This window comes from Acanthochromis polyacanthus, chromosome 2 (genome assembly GCF_021347895.1).
Source record: "Acanthochromis polyacanthus isolate Apoly-LR-REF ecotype Palm Island chromosome 2, KAUST_Apoly_ChrSc, whole genome shotgun sequence".
NCBI classification, from domain to species: Eukaryota; Metazoa; Chordata; class Actinopteri; family Pomacentridae; genus Acanthochromis; species Acanthochromis polyacanthus.
The window spans coordinates 29,391,757-29,408,473 of record NC_067114.1 but is presented as its reverse complement, the minus strand read 5'-3'; the positions used below and the strand labels follow the sequence as shown (position 1 = coordinate 29,408,473).

The 16,717-nt window shown below is 40.5% G+C and overlaps 1 protein-coding gene across 2 annotated transcripts; it reads right to left on the bottom strand.

Moving 5' to 3' along the window:
* Positions 1 to 131: 131 nt before the first annotated feature.
* On the bottom strand, positions 132 to 16,362 carry LOC110966132 (cytosolic phospholipase A2 zeta-like). 2 transcript variants are annotated; one of them, XR_007947481.1, is made up of 14 exons: positions 16,149 to 16,362; positions 15,083 to 15,193; positions 11,988 to 12,130; positions 10,931 to 11,117; positions 10,764 to 10,869; positions 8,738 to 8,878; positions 6,273 to 6,338; positions 6,053 to 6,193; positions 5,689 to 5,835; positions 5,508 to 5,591; positions 4,891 to 5,045; positions 3,845 to 4,016; positions 652 to 907; positions 132 to 436 (listed from the first exon to the last, which is right to left on the bottom strand). XR_007947481.1 is itself a non-coding variant. In XM_051960669.1 (14 exons), exons 1-14 carry the CDS (start codon positions 16,260 to 16,262, stop codon positions 385 to 387), a joined length of 1,788 nt encoding a protein of 595 aa, XP_051816629.1. In that variant the 5' UTR covers positions 16,263 to 16,360; the 3' UTR covers positions 132 to 384. The 2 variants fall into 2 exon arrangements, 1 of the variants encoding a protein (XP_051816629.1); XM_051960669.1 differs by having other exon boundaries at positions 739 to 907; positions 16,149 to 16,360.
* Between the last annotated feature and the right edge of the window lie 355 nt (positions 16,363 to 16,717).

Here is a 16,717-nt window from a genome sequence, read left to right as displayed (position 1 = left end):
AACAGAGGCTGTACTTCCTGATGCAGCCGCCGTGGTTTGATTCCAGCTCACGTTCCTTTGCTGCATGTTTCTGATCTTTCCCTCCACTGTCTACTACAGTAAAGGCTTAAAGAAAAATGGCTTTAAAAAAATGGGTGTCCAGATACTTTTAATAGTGTAGTTATTCACCATACAATAGAGCAAAAATAAGATGCAGTCACATTTATATTTAAAGTAAAACTCCCACTAAAACCCAACCACCAGATTTCCAGCAGACATGCTTGTATATTCATTCTATAACTGTGTATAAGTTGTGTTTTCTCTGCCTCCTGTGTAGCGGAGAGCAATAACGTAAAGCCAGGACAGCATCTGCCTTTTGATCATTAGGAAACCACAGATGCTGAATCACAGCAAACCTGTCAAGCAAGAAGTAAGCTTCTGCCCCCATGTAGGATTCCTAAAAAGACAGAGAGGACATGTTAGAGCCACTTATTCATCCATCAGCAGTCCACATCTCTCACTCAGTCTCACACACTCCGACACACAGATATGACATAAAACCCTGTTACTGAATCTTTTGTAATCCATCACTCTCTTTTACAGACATACAGACACACAGTGAGCTCACAGATTACACGCCACAAAGAGATGCCAGATTCAGCTCTGACCTACATTGACAGTGATGCGTGATGATCTCTGATTCCTTTATCTCTCTCTCCCTCTCACTTTACACCCCGTCCCACTCAGACCCGCCCTTACTCCTTTTTCTCTCTGCGGAGAACGGCCTTCTTTATCTCCCTCAGCAGCGTCTCTCTGTTGTTTTTCATGTTGGCTTTTGCCGTCTCCAGCACAAAGTCGATCTTCTCCTGGGTGTAGGGCAGCTGGAAGGTGTTGTACTCGTCCATCTTCGCTTTGAACTCTTCAGCATCTGTGGAAAACAGTGAAGAGCTGTTTAGGCTCCAGCCACCTGCCACCTTTTACTTGTGACCTCTTGAACTTCACAATTATCCCATTTTAGTCCTACTGTCCATTCAAATCCAAACTAAACCACATCAACAACTGAGTATCCAGTCTGTTGCCTGCCTTACAAAACGTTAATGACAAGATTCACCAAATTCAATGTATATTCCATCCATGATCATCCTAGCATCCAAGCTAATAGATTACAGCTGCAGCATTCTTGTAGAACAAGTCAACAACATGTGGGGAAAAAACAGCCCCAGAGGTGGAAACAGTGGCTCAACATACACAGGATTGGATCTTTTATAGCACATCCAGGGTCTTTCATACATTGCTATGTATAATTAGGCAACTCATTTGGTCAATATCAGTTTGTTATTACAGAAACATGAACTTATACTCATACGATTGGCCCGTTAACAGCAGGTGTAAACTTGTGTTCTGTTTCTAGATACTGACATTTTATCTGTGGGTTTTGTATTTACATCTTGAACTAAATTCTGTTATCTTGATCGTCTTCACAACTGTGTCCACGGTTCCATCCAGTTTCAGTTCATGAATCAGGAAGGCATTGCTGGATGACTGCTGCTCTGGTTGCTCTGTTTTTTCATGGCCAAGCTGATGTTACCTGTGCTACCTTTAGTTATCTTTGAGCTAACAGGAAGAGGTTGGACTTAGGTGACCACGCTGGGTGCATTTTTCTCTTCAGAATGTAGACACTGGGTAAATATTACGGCTAATTTATCCTTTCAGTGTTCACGGGTTTACAAAAGGTCAGTGAGGGTCCATGGGATGTAAAATTTCATCATCTGTTCACGTCCACGAGGGTTCCAACAGACCCCTCTGAGGATGTCTGAGTCCAGGCCAACATTTGTGACCACATGGACTGTACACACTACCAGTACGCCAACTGCAAGACTGCCAGGAAAACAAATGGGGCTGAAAATAGAAGCTTGATAAGAGGAAACGTTGTGCGAGGCGATTCTCTCTTGTTTACACCGTGAGTGGAGTGATGCTGGTACATTGTGTTAAATACAAACATGCAAACACACTCACAATGACGACGCTAACAAAATGCTGTTTAACACGCATCACGTCTCCCATGTTCACCATCTCCACTTAGCCTGGAAGCACGTTAACGTTTGCCAAACAAGACTCAACACAGAGTACAGATGAGTCTGATGGGAGTGCCATGAGTTTAGCAGTTATTTGGCCATGATCTGAAGTGTCTCACAAAATAAAAAATCTGACCAGATGACGATGTTTTAAGAACAGTTAGAGAATCACCAGAGTAGTTTCAGTTCATTTGACTGGTGCCCAGTAAAGCTGAATGCCATGTTTCATGGTAATCCATCCTGTGGTCATTGAAACATTTCACAAAACAGAAAAGTAAATCATCAGGGCGGTGCTGTAGAAAAAGTCAGAGGATCATCAAAGACATCTTTCAGTCTGGACCACGGAAATGAAACGACTGATGTCGCTAAAAATGATGCTCCATGTCAGAATTGTCACGCTTTTTCTTTCTACAAATATTGATCAGACTTGGTATAAAATGGCCAAATTATTGTACATTAAGATCATTTCTGCACAATTGGAAACTCTCTCAGCTTTAGTTCTGTTAAATAGGTGTGGTGTCCTGCTCATTTCTGAAGGTTGGGGGAAAGTAGTGGAGAGGTTCAGGTACGTGTAGTCTGACTCACTGGATTTAGATCGTAGATCTAAGCCTCCCATTGGCCACGGATTTTGCTTAGTATTACGCTAACTCCTGAACTTCAGCTATTTAAGTGTCACTGTTTTCAAAACCCACTTTACTGTGGACACAACAAGCTCTGCCACACTGAAAATGGAAATGTTTTTCCAAGAAGCTTTGCAAACAAATGCTCCACTAAAACAATGATCCAGTCACTATTTTGAGGGCACTTAGCTCCAGCCAAAATGGTTGTGACTGCTTTCGAGAAAAACAAGTCAGAGGATTTTTTTCTTCCAATAGCAGAATGCTAATGATAGAAAGCGGACCAAATATGTTCTGCAGAACAGCAGAAAGTACGACTTGGGTCCACAGCACAAAGTGTTCCCGGTTCGATTCCCAGCTGACCCGACTTTTACTGAATGGAATTTCCCCATGTTCCCCGTCTGTCTGTTTTGTGCAAAATGACAAAAACTAAACTAAAAAATCAACAGCTTATAATCTTCCTACATCCAAGTAGCTTCCTACTTATCTATATGTATATTTTTGTTATAAATGGGTGAAAACTGGTCAGAAAAATGCAGCTGTAGAGAATGTTTTAAGTCTGTTTCTAGAACTAAGCCTCAACTTGAACTCTTGTGCAATATATGTGGCAGCTTCCAGTAACATCTGCATCACAGATCACTCGGTATCAACAACAAAATAACAAGGAATATTCCAAACAGATAATGACTAACATGAACAGGATTTCTGCCAAAAGTCTCCCAGTGTTGCTCAGTTTCTTTCATAATTCTACATTAGACTTAGAAATCCAACCAAAGCAGTCGGCTACAGCCGTCTTTCATTGAATATGTAAAGTTCCACATTAGTATGTATCACCTGACTGCAGTAAAATAAGAGTTTAGTTATTTCTAGAGTTATTTAACCGCAGCAAATACTTAGAAATCTCAGTGCTGAGTCTTTTGGACGAGTTTCCCGACAAGCCGGCCTGTTACTGAAGAAGCGTCCAACACTTCTCCAGCTAACTTCTCCAAATACCTGATCTTGACGGATGTTTGAAGAACACGCTCGATGAGTTATTTTTATGCCTCCTTGAAGCTGGAAAGAAAAGGACCTGTGCAGTTTGAGCCAAGCATCTGTGTTTGGTTACATCTTGACAGTTTCTATTTGTCTGAAGCACAGTTCCAGTCAAGGAAGAAGTGAGGATGTGGAACAGACCTTTGCAGTTCTGTTGGTTGAACAGCGGCATGTAGATGATCGTGGGCGCCGTTTCTCCTCCCTCCAACACATAGCAGTCCTTCGGGAAGTCTCTGTCCTTCAGGATTTCGTCGTCTATCTCTGGGAAAGGCTTCATCAATTCGGCTGAATAATTTCTTGCAAGAGTCAGAGTCTGTTCAGAGAGCAGAGAGTGAACATTGTTTCAGACTTTTCAGCCTCCACAGTTTTTGTGCAGTTTTATGAGTTCAGTGAATCACAGCTGAGGGACTGTAGTTGATTTAATTGTCATCCATCTTTTTTTGTTACTGCACAGAGACAAAACATCTACAGGAGCTTTGTAAGAGTATTTTAGGCTGTAGTTAATGGCTGACAATAGTTTTATATGTAAGAACAACAACAGTCTTGTCCGTTTGAGCATTTAGAGAAATCTGCAAAGCATCTCCTAAACACCATGAGCATTAATACCCAACAATATAAGAAAATCGTGCATCTCTAACAAATGGTTGTGGGTTTGTCACTTTAAAAATGCTTCTAAGGTGTCCTGATGCTCTGTAGCAGTTAAAAGATCAAACATATGAAACTGTAATTTTTCAGAAGAGGCTTCAAATGCAACGGTTAAACATTAGAAAAAAGTTTATAAAATCAGTTGTATCTCTAGTTTTGAACAAAATCACCATTCAAACTGTTGAGTATCACTGTGACAAGCCTATTAAGGCCCCTCCTATATGACTCCAGTCTAGTTCAAACATTTCTACATACCAGAAAGTTTGTTTTACACTTGCCACACCAGGATGTGAGTAAATTCAAGTGTAACTGAGTCAGAAACTGTGTAACATGAGGCGTTAGACTTGGTTGGATCAAATCCAATAAGAAGAAATTTCCTTTCACAAGAGAAGTTCCTTCTTTTGCTGTTACTTGCAACATAAGTTTGACTTGTCTGGCTTGCAGTCAGAGGGCCTCATGTATGAGCGCTATAGGGTAGGAATTATGAGTAACTTTCAGCTGAAGGTTCAGGCGCATTGAGAAACAGACTCATCTTACAGCACCTCAAACATGTTTCCAGCGCTGTACTCTGGTGCAATGATGAGGTCGATGTCTCTCTTGTCTCCCAGAAATGAAGGATAGGGCACGTTGATCAGTGATCCAGCGTCTATCAGGTGGATAGTGTCTTTTGTCTGGAGGCAAGGTGGAACACAGGGATCTAGAGGGCAACAGAAAGTAATAAATTTTAAATTAATAGTTTCAAAAAAAAATATCTCCATTTATCTCCATTTATGATTAGCTGCCATCATCCAGGGACCAGAGGGTTGGTGTCCAGGCTCCACAGAGCTAAATTTGGTGGTGCAAGGTGGACTTACGCAATATCAGATCACTGATAAATCGGTGTATAACAGATGTGTTGTGGGTGGATCTTGGTATCTTTAGACTAAGACTAGTTAAATCTTTGTGCTAAACTAGGCTAAGCTAACCGACAGCTAGCATCAGCTTCATTTTCATTAAAGTTTTATCAATCTCAACTTTAAATCCTTCAGAAAACAGAACAAATGCATTTTTTGGAATATCATAATATTGCTTTTATGTAAGCGTATTGATCACAGCACATTTAAAGACACAAAATATGGAGTTTTAGTGCAGCAGTTGAATCAGAGGTCTGTCTTCTCACCTTGGTATTGATAGAGGAAGTTTCTGGTTGTTCCCCACTCCCATTTATGAATCAGAGGAATGACTTGTTTTAAAATGGCAGAAACTGGGGGGGGGGATCATTGAAAAGAAATACAATAAAATATGTGTCTTGCTCAACAACACTCAGAAGTCTGGCTGTTTTTGTCATGCCATCCTCTGACCTTGTCTTTTGAAACGTTCATCCTGCAGACCTTCACACCAGGACTCGACTGCTGCCTGCAGCTCCAGGCTCATCGCTTTAAAAGCATCCTGCCTTTCCTCTGAAGTCTTCGAATACAACCTCGCAGACTGATTGTTGTATACCATGTCTGGAAAAGATAAGAATCTAATGGGCATAGTGGCATTTTCAATCAGACATTTGCTGCATCAGGGAGCAAAGAAAAGTTGAATTGGGAAGAAAGTTGAAACAATGACAGCATTCTTTTCTGACTATCAGCAGTTGCAATCTCATGAGTTAGCTTTTAGCTAGAAAAGCAATAAGATTTCATGCACTTGGAGCAAGATGATCGTCCTCATCGCTCCTACCTTTTAGTGTTTTCTGTATCGTGTCCAGATAAGTTAGAGCAGCAGGATCTGTAATGGTGCCTCTGGTCAGCAATGCCAGTTTATTAAGGACAGCATAGACAAGCAGGTACTTCTGAGCTGAACTGTCCAAATACTCCGGCACTGAACACATGGAGAGCAAGTGTTTAAAATAAAACATCTAGCACCCAGACACCTGATATGAATTTCAACCTGTGATTACCATCCAGCCAGGTAGGGATGGCATCTCTGACGGTCTCCTCATCAGCGATCGCAGATCCTAACACACCTGCTCAGGGAAAGAATGAGGGCTGATATGAATGCATGACCAATAATCCCATCAGTTCATTTTTAAGCCTCCCCACCAGTAACACTTGTGGCCAAAAAGCTTTGTGTTTTCAGGTTGTCCTTCTGTCCAACAGTCATTCAAACTGGAGAATCAACTGACTGGATTTTGGAGGATAAAGATCACGGTGACCTGACAAAACACATTTTAGGCCATACTGCAAGAATTTATAGACAAACTTTCACAAAATTCATGACCTTTTTCATTCGAAAAGGTCAAGGGTCAACTTCATGACATCACTGCAAAAACACTTTGTTTTTCATTTCTGTTGGAAGTGAACTGGTGACACTAATCTTGGGTGTTCACCTTTTGAATTCATTTTCCATTAAATTCATTATATAAGCTTTACATTTTAACAAACACGGATGCAAACTCCACCTTAAACTGACTTATGACATGCACTTGATTCACATTTGAACGCCCACAAAACCAGTTTAGCCAGCGCATTATTCTTTCAAACTGTTTTGCATTTTCATTTTTCTCTTTTCTCTTCTCGGTGTTTCAAAGTGGGCGAGGCTCGTTCACCAAGTGTTGACTAATTAACGAGTTGTTGGATAAGTTTAGCCAAATGAAAACCACAGCCGTACATTTTAAATGACTCGCATTTACAGAGTTCTTGAGTTAAACCTTAAAAAAAATCAACCGGGTGACTTTTTACCTTTGATTTTAGCATTGAATATTTAAAGTGTGTTGCTCATTACTTCAGCACAACTTTGCCCTCATATTTAAACTTTTAAAGTCGCCAACTAATCAGACTTTTTGATGGAATACCGAAATAACAGACACAAATTCTCATTCAAAGCAGAGTATCTAGATGTGCTCCAACATGTCTGGAGGGGATTTTAATGTTACAGAGAAACACTGGAACATTTCCTGAGGCTTCAAAATCTATGCTGTTGGGTCTATTAGTTTTGCTTTCAACAGTAATATTTCAGTCTTGAGAAGTATTTGTCTTTAATACTCCCATGTTTAATAAAATAATCTAAGTACCCTACTATGCCAACTCTTAGCATGCCGTTAATGTTAAAGCTGCTTGTTTATTGGTTCTATTTTTAATAATTGTTTGAATTCTTTTTATTCATTGTCCCTTGGAGTCAATTAACAAGCTGAAAACACGGACAGCTCATCAAGTTGTTATGGCTAACATCTTAGCAGAAAGTTGCCTATTTATACATCTGGAACACACAAAGAAAGATGAGCTTAAAATTGAAGTTATGGAAAATTCCAATGAGAATCTTTGTTTGTTAGATGATCCTGGTTTTGGTCTTAGAAATTATTGTCTGCTGCAGCTGGAAACCAAGTGGGCTTTGATCCAAAAACCAAAGCAATGAGCTGACATAGAAAAGCTGCAGAGTTAAGAGATAATTCTTGGTGGACCCCTCATTACACTTAGCCTAGCTGCGCTAGACAACCCACGGCAACGAATTTAATTCTCTGCCAGGGTGGGTCTAGTTACCCTCCATAAGGCTCGAGGCTGGATTCTCCTAAAACTGGCCGGACCAATCACCATGAAGTGTAGAGTCAGAAGGCGGACGTAACTAAGTGACGACAGAGGCGTGACGATTCTGACAGAAACAACCGGCGCACAATAAACAGTTATCTTTCGACTCGGCTTTGGCCACAGCCCTTAAAGATTTGAAGCTAAAATTCAACTTGAAAGATAAACAAAGGACGGCACTGAAGTGTTTCATTGAGAAGAAAGACGTATTTGGACTTATGCCGACGGGATATGGCAAATCCTTAATATACCAGTTGGCTCCGCTGGTTGGGAAGCTAATGGGACTTAGCCACAATCCGCCGGTGCTCTAGGAACTACGTCAGCCTATTCGTTGCGCTGATTGGTTGTATACCTACCCAATTGCTGCAGAGGGATTTGATAGACAACCTTTTAGCCCGCCTCCCTCCCTGTCGAGCTTCCCTCGACCCTTGTGCCGTCAGAAACGTGGGTGTAGCGTGGCTAGGCTACATTACACTAACATATACAGATGATACATTTTGTAATGTATTAAAAGAGTAACTGATCCAGCTTTGATATTGCATCTACCCTTTACAGTTTTCAACAATTGTGCTTGTTTGTGCACTTTTTGTAATTTACCAGGCACAGGATCTGTAGGTTTTGCTGATCAGACTTGTTAAGAATTCAGATGGTTTTCTTTATAACATGGAGCTGATTTTTTTTTCTTTTAAATTGGAAAGGCCTCATAAATACTTAAATGACTTCAAAATAAAAGCTGTTGCTCAGCGACAAATTAAAGCCCTGCTTTTCACATCTTTGGTTTCTGCACATCAAAACTGCTCTCTGCTGCTTCTGTCCGTAACCTGCTCAGCCTGGAAACACACACCTTGCAGTTTGACCATGTCCATCTCTGGCTTCTTCTCCAGCAGCTCTCCACTCTGAAACTTGCTGCCCAGGAGAGACGTTTCAACAAAGAGACCCAACGCTGGGAATCCGGCTTCATGAGGGCTTATCTCGAACCATTTCCCTGAGAGACAAGACAATATACAGTCATAAAAGACATGATCAGACCATCCTTGTTTTCTTCAGTTTTTTGTTCATTTTAATTCCTGGTACCACTAAAGGTACATTTGTTTGGACAAATATAATGACAGCAGCAAAAATAGCTCATAAAAGTTTAATTTCAGAGCTTATATCTAGATGTTTTCCATGGTTTTCTTGTTAACAACCAAAACCAAAATTCTTCCATCAATAGCTGTGGCATTGTTCTGCCAAAAACAGCTTTTAGGCATTACATGTTTTCTTTTCTGTCTGTATTAGTCCCATGATCCACACAGGAGTAGGTTTCAAGTGCCTCGATGTAGGACAGACAGATTAAAAAAATCATGGGTCCCATTGGCCATTGGCCTTCTTAATAAAGAACGGTTTTTAAGACCTTTATAAGGCACTCTGCTTTGTGGTCATTTTAACTTTCCTTAGGTTTTATTTTTATCTTGTATCTTATTGCATTTTAATTGATTACTGTTATTGTTGTTGTTTCTGCTGTGTATTTTATTGTTGCATATCACATTTTATTGTGTTTGTTTGTTGTTTTTGCCGCTGGCTGCACCATAAATTGCCCCGTGGGGACAATAAAGATTTCTTGACTTGACTTGGAGTTAGTACTGATTCATAGCCATTCTTTCTGGTGACTGCAACCATGTGTCTTGTCATACTCTCCACCAGCTTCTGGCATTGTTCTGCTGTCACAGCAGCCATTCCTGTTGCACTAATTCTAACTAATCTGCTTTATTTTTGGGTTTGTGGTTCTCCATTTAGCGTTTGATGATTTTCCACAGGTTTTCAGTTGGATTTAGATCTGGTGATTGAGCAGCCAAGGCATGGTTCCAATGTTCTGGTTCTCCATCCAGGCTTTAACTGATCTTGTCTTGTTGGGAAATCCAGTCATTGGAGGCAGGAAAGAGTTTTCCATCTGATGGAAGAAGACTGTTTTCAATAGTAGCCCCAAAAATGACCTGGTTCATTCTCCCTGTTCTACCCAGACTGAAACTACCCCAGATGGTCCCTGATCCACCCCCATGTTTTACTGTAGGGGCAGACAGTCTGGTTTGTAGCTTCTCCAGGCTTCCTCCTAACCAGTAAGTTGGCTGGAGTGGACATCAACTGAAAACTGGATCCATCCCTGAAGAGAACCTTAGCCCAATCATCAACAGTCCAATCCTTGTGATCCCAGCAAAGAGTAACCGGCTTTCCTCTGCCTTTCCTTGATGAAGGGCTTCTTCCTGCCCTGTGTGACTTCAGACCAGCTTCAACAAGTTGGTTTCCAACTGTCCTTGCCCATCTAGTCCCATTTCTCCACAGTGTTCACTCATTTTTAAGGTCCCTGGAGGTCTGAGGATGATTCCTGACACAGGAAAAGACGTTTCCTGACCAGCTAGCTTGTTTTTTCTTGGTGTAATGAAATCTTCGGTTTTTTTTCGCTACCTGTCTCTCATTCATGCCAGTTTCCAGCATTGCCATGATGGCTGCCTTTGTAGCTTCACATAATTATTTTGTTTTAGGTGTTACATGAGAGCTGACAATGTCTGAGTTCTGCTGCGGCTTGAATGTCAGCATTAAACCACTCTAGGCCTTTACATGAGCAGTGCTGCTGATGACATGAAATGTCCTCTTATATACCCTGGAAATACAGTGAAGCTGAAGCATGTCATATAGGACATAAAGTATGATGGAATCGGCCGCATTTTTTGTCATGTTCATTGTATTCTTCAGGTAAGATACCTTTACTGGTATCAGGCATCGAAATGAACAAGACATTGAAGAAAATGAGGATGGTCTAATCATTTTTTCCATGACTGTATATTAATAAGTCACTCAGGAAATAGTGTATCAAGTGTATATCATGTATGTACCTTCTGTGGGCCCATCTGAGAAGCACTGCTTCTCTATGGCAGAATAGATGGGGTAAGGGTTGGTGGCATTCCTGTCGGCCTCCTCTGACAAACGCCGCAGGTACATCTAATGAAACACAGAGTGAGTGACATTTCAAAAGAGAAAGTAGCAGCATGCATGTGTTTACCTCCTTCATGATGCCAGCAGAGGTTAGGACTGCCCAGATATCAGTGAGAGAGAAGTGTTTCTCTTTGGCCCTCTCGTGCAGCCAGGCCAGGGCCTCCTCCAGCTCCACCCCATCACCTGACAGCTTGGAAACAGCTCCGTCCATGTTGGAGCTCCACTTTGGGTCGCTGTACATTGAGGCCATGGACCTGTCAGAGGAAAGAGGACAACGGACAGCTCAGTTAGAGATAAGTGTGGTGTGTACTGTATAATAAAAGCCGTGTATTAAAAATAGAAATATTTATAATAAACTGCAGCAACAATTTCCACCATCCCTTTAACACATCCTATTTGTTTAAAGGTAGAAAACATCTCGAGAAAACTGACAAAAGTCCAAGTTTCATTGACTGACTCATGCGATGGTGAACGTGGTTGACATTATAGAAATACAGGCAGTAGCGGTAACAGAACGTTCTCCGCTTCAGAACGTAATGCTCTTAGATTTTTAGTAAATGATCAATAATTCACTAGATAACTGTTTTACATAGTTCTAATCACACATTGCCTTCAAAATGTAGACTGAAAGTGAAAGAATATATATATATAAAAAAAGGGACACAAGCTAATATTTAGCAGCATATTAGCTTACTAACATTTAGTACTAGCATTAAATCTTGCTAAAGCTCAAATGCTAACAGATTAAAGTCTCAGTTCAAACTGAAACCAAAGATAATGTTTTATCTGCCCAGCAACACCTGAACATTTCACTCTGTGTAAATTATAACATCAGATACTGGTATTCTGAGCCAAATGGAACAAAAACTAACCATAAAGCCAGTATGGGGGATTCTCATTTGCTAACATATAATAACTGTTGTTAAAATGGGAAAGGGTTTAAAGGTTCTAACAAGAAGTGCTGAAGTTGATGCTCTTGAATGAAAGGACAACATTTGTACTTTATGAGAAAGATAACAGAGGCAGGCTAAGCTAGTTATGGCTGAAACTGTTAGCATGTTGCCATTTCCCCTAACGCAGCAGCTAACATGGATTTAGACTCTTCTGGTTGGGATTCCTGTTACCATGTTGAGCCAGAAACTCCCGCCAGGTACAGCAGGGTGTCCAGCAGATTGTCCTTCTCCAGCTGATAGAGGGAACCCACCATAGCCACAGCGGCCCTCTGACCTCCACCTGACCCCAGCAAGGCGATGTGGGGAACCGAGTTCTGGATGGAGACATGACCCAAAGACAGTTAAAGCTGCCCTGTATGCCAGCGCATCATAGTATGCTTTTTTTCCCATCTGCACTGAATTCTCTCGCCTGGGACTAATTGATTGTGAAATATGAGCTCATTGCCCTTCAGCTGGATGGTAGCCAGAGCTTAAATAAACCACCTGCCTGCAGTTCACAAAGTGAATATGAGCTGGAGTTGAAGTAAATAAAATGTAGCATTGATATTCCTTGATGACCTACTTTGGATACACTTGTGCAGTTTTTAATAGGTGTAAGTCATTTGGTTCACCCATAGAAAAGGTGACACTGAACAGTAAATATCAAACTGAAACACATACCTCCATTTACAAAATACAAAATCAAAGGAATGAAAGACGAAACTCTATATTGTTGTGTTTATTTGGGGAATTCTAAAGCTGAACTATGAAGATATGTTACAGTTATATTTAGAACCAAAATGACTCTCCATTAAAAGTAAATCACCCAAAAGGTAATGTGTGCAAGCTGCTTACTGCGAACCACAACGATGTATTTTGGTGGCAGGTTATTGTCTACGACTTGTAATTATGACAGCAGAGGAAATACTCTGCTTTGTGAACAAACATGTGCTCAGCTAATGACACTCCCTTTAACCTGAGGTGTACTTTGCTTTTAGCACCATGTAGTAAATGTTAGCACTGCGGTGCCTGAGTACAGTCTGGCAGAGTCACTAACGGGGACATGGACTGTTTTAAATGTGCGTTTCACTGCATGGTAATAGGTTGTAAACCAGGCAAAGTAGTCAAGTCACTGTTATTTATGAAGGACATTTAAACCAGCAGATGTTGAGCTTCAGTGCTTTCCTACAGATACATAAGATCTGACACAACAAATTCACTCAAAAAGCTTAAATATTAAGGCTAAAGCCTTAAATTTGTATTTATAAAATCTAAATGTATCTGATCAAATTAACTATGAATGATAAGATCCTACAATATTCAGACCAGCTGATTTATATACAGCTTGAGATGACCAAAGTACTGTACATGTGATCAGACAAGCAATGACAAAATTGTGTAAAACATCAAGACAGGATAAAAGTAGTAAAATCATATTTCAAATATAAATTTAAAAACAGGCAGAACACGACAGCAAGTTCTGACCTGGTGAAAGCATACTTCCAGGACATCAGATTATGTGCAAATACAGGAAATATTACAACAGGCTGGCAAAGATGGGCGGTTGGTATGACAGGATGTATAGTTTCGCCATAAGCTTTCACAGTGGCTATGGAGATAATTATCAGGGCTTTCAAGTGGGTCGTAGGTGAAAAGAGATGGCAGAATGGAATGCATCTTCTACCAGTCAGAGCTTGTATGGATGATATGACACTGATAACTACAACAGTAAATGTACAAAGAGGTTGTTAGATAGGATAAAGAGGAATCTCAAATGGGCTGAGGATCAAGGCTAGCAAATGGAGGAGTATTTCGTTATACAGAGGGAAAGTAAGTGATAAGACGTTTCTCATAGATGGTAGAGGGGAGTCAGTTAAGAGCGCAGGAAGGTGGTATAATGTGGACCTCAGTGATCAGGAACAAGTTGTACAATTTAAAAAGGATGTTGCAGAAGGGCTGGATAGAATAGACAAAACAGGGATCCCAGAAAAACTGAGGTTGAGGTGATTGCAGTTTGGTTTATGTCCTAAATTAATGTGGCCAATGTCCATTTATGAAGTCCCATCATCCATTGCAGAGAAAATGGAAAGGCTAGTTAGTTCTTCTATGAGGAAATGGTTGGGTATTCCCAGGTGCTTCAGCTGTGTAGCTTTGTGTGTGAAAGGGATCCTTCAGCTGTCAGCATCTAGTCTAACAGAGGAGTTTAAATGCACCATGGCTAGGACAGTGCTTTGTTGCAGGGTCAGCTGTTTTAATTTTGAGGGAGCCAGGAGCGCAGTGGCAGAATCTGAGGAAGACGGGAGGACATGGCAGATGACGCTGCTCGATCGAGTCGGTGGAGATGGATTAGGAGAAATAATAATAGTTGGGGGGTGAAATGGAGGCGGTGAGGGAAATAGCCCTCTCCTTCACTCTGCTTTTCCCTCCCTCTTTTCCCTCCAATCATGGGCAGGAAGAGAAAGTGTAGATCAGGTGGGGGAATGGCCTGTTAGAGTCTCTCTAGGACCATGGGCCATCTCAGGTAAGTCTGTGGTGGAAGGTAGTGGCTGTGTCTTTTTCTTTTGTTTGTTTTTCTTGTTAGGTAGCATTAGCATTTAGCAGTTAGCAACTGGTACTTGCATCCCAGATGACGTCTGCTGTGGTGAGTTTGGCTGAAGTAGTGAAGTATTTTAGTAATTAGTGGTTAGCATTAGCATGTAGCACAAGCAAGTTTGGTGAGCTGGCTTGTATAGTTTCCTTGACAATGATAAGTTTGCTTTTAACATGAAAGTAGTCTTGCATCTAGCATTAGCATTTAAATTTAGCATTATCAGATTTGGAGAGTTTATAAGTATAGTTTCTTTGTCACTTTTTAGCAGTTGGCACCAAGTATTCAGCATCTTGCACTAGCTAACTGGTAGCATCGGCACTGGTCACTACCTGGAGCATCTCCTAAACGGGCCTGGGTCCGTTGAACGTGGCAGTGCTGTTTGGATTGTGTTCACCAAATAAGTGATTTCTACACTTTGCAATGTGGACAATATTTACTTATAAGACTTGAAAATCTACAGTGTTAATTGCTACGTCTTGGTTGTTTCTGCTCCAGAAGCTGTATTGAAGAGTTCAGCCTTGACTTTAAACTTCCAGACATTTTAATATTTACTGTCAAAAAGCTGCACTAGAAATAAGATGAGCAGGAAAATAACACAGATAAGACATGAAGCTGTGCTCAGAACCCGTGAAGGACACAGGCTTTGGTGTTTTATTTGAAGACAGGAAGAAGAAAGAAGAAGCTGTTTCTTTCTTACCTCAGTACAGTTGATTTCCAAATTGTTTAGAGTCTCCAGAACTATTTGTTTCCTCTTCTGAACAAACTCCCGCTCGCCGTCACACAGCGACTGGGACTGACGGACGACTTTCTGCAAAGAATCAAGGACGGGAGAACATTGGTTTCATCTCAGAGGCGAATCTGAAACACTCTTATACATACTGTTGATGTGAAAGAATCATCTGAGATATTCCTGCAGCTGCTGCAAAATAACAGAAAATAATACCTGTTCTGTTTACCCCAGTGCCACTGCACTTCTTCAGTATTTTTCAACAATAGGAGTCGTGATTACATCTACTTTTCCTGCTTGCTGTCAGTATGTAGCTCAGTGCCTCAGCCAGCTGGCAATTTAGTGTTTCAGAAACAATGTATTGAATAAAAAAGGAAGTGAAATGTGATCGTCTTTTGTTTCTGACAGAGATGTAGAAGATTAGACATATTAAACTTAACACATTTTCAGCCTCATTTATGAAGATTTGTTTATAGAACACGTTTTTTTAATTTACAACATAATTCCATATGTATTTTTTTATAGTTCTGATGTCTTCAGTATAAATAATGAAATGTAGAAAATAATTGAATGAGAAGGTGTGTGTCCACACTTTTGGTAGCGTAAATATGATGGGGTTCAGTATAAAATTCGCACATTTAACTGGATAAAAGCAATGAAAGCATCAAGATAAAAAAAATGACAGTAATAAAAGTAGAATCAGTAATTATGCAGAATGGCCCCATTTCAAATTAAGTTATTTGATATTTTTTCATCCATTACTGTGTAAATCCATGTAACGGTGCAGCTGGTAAAAGTGGGATTATAGTTTTAAAAGCTGAATATACTGCAGAGCAGCTTCCATTTATAGCTTTGTATTATCAAGCTGAATCTGTGAAGAAACAAAACTATAAAGTCCAGTACGTGCTGCTGAAATGAAGCTGAGGAAAAGTATAAAGTACACAGCTAGTAGCTCTTAACATTTTTGTTTTTGCTACAAATGAGATTATTTTTAACAGAAAACACCAATATAAATCTTTGTTCATGCATGTCTCACCTCAGAAGCAGTTGCGTTTCTCTCCATGTTGTCACCTTCTTGTGCCAGAAATGATGAAATGAAGAGACACAACCAAACGACCACAACCAGGAAACCTGTATTTCCTGTTTTCATGTTTGGGCGTTGATATAATCTAAATAATTGCCTAACTCCTCAAATTAATCTACAGGTCAGTCTGGTTTTGTCTGCTTCTCTGCTGCTGCATTTGTCTGATCAAAGGCTGCGCAAGAAATCAGATTTACCAAATATAACACACACATACATCAACTTCTTTATTTCTCCCATGTGTTGGCTGCTGCATTTTCTACCACATATCAGATGTCAAACTCAAACCAGATTGGAAAAACAAGGAGGAGTTAGTTGGCTGCAGCACCAGTGCTCTCAACCCAAAATCAAAGTTTAAAGCTGATTTTATTCATAATTGTACTGATCAAATGCCAAAAACTAAATCTATATATCATTGTAGAAAATGATTCCTTAACTAGCCCTGTGACAGACCAGCAACCTGTCCAGGGTGTCCCCTGCCTTTGCTCAAGTCAGCTGGGATAGGCTCCAGCACCCCCCGCAAC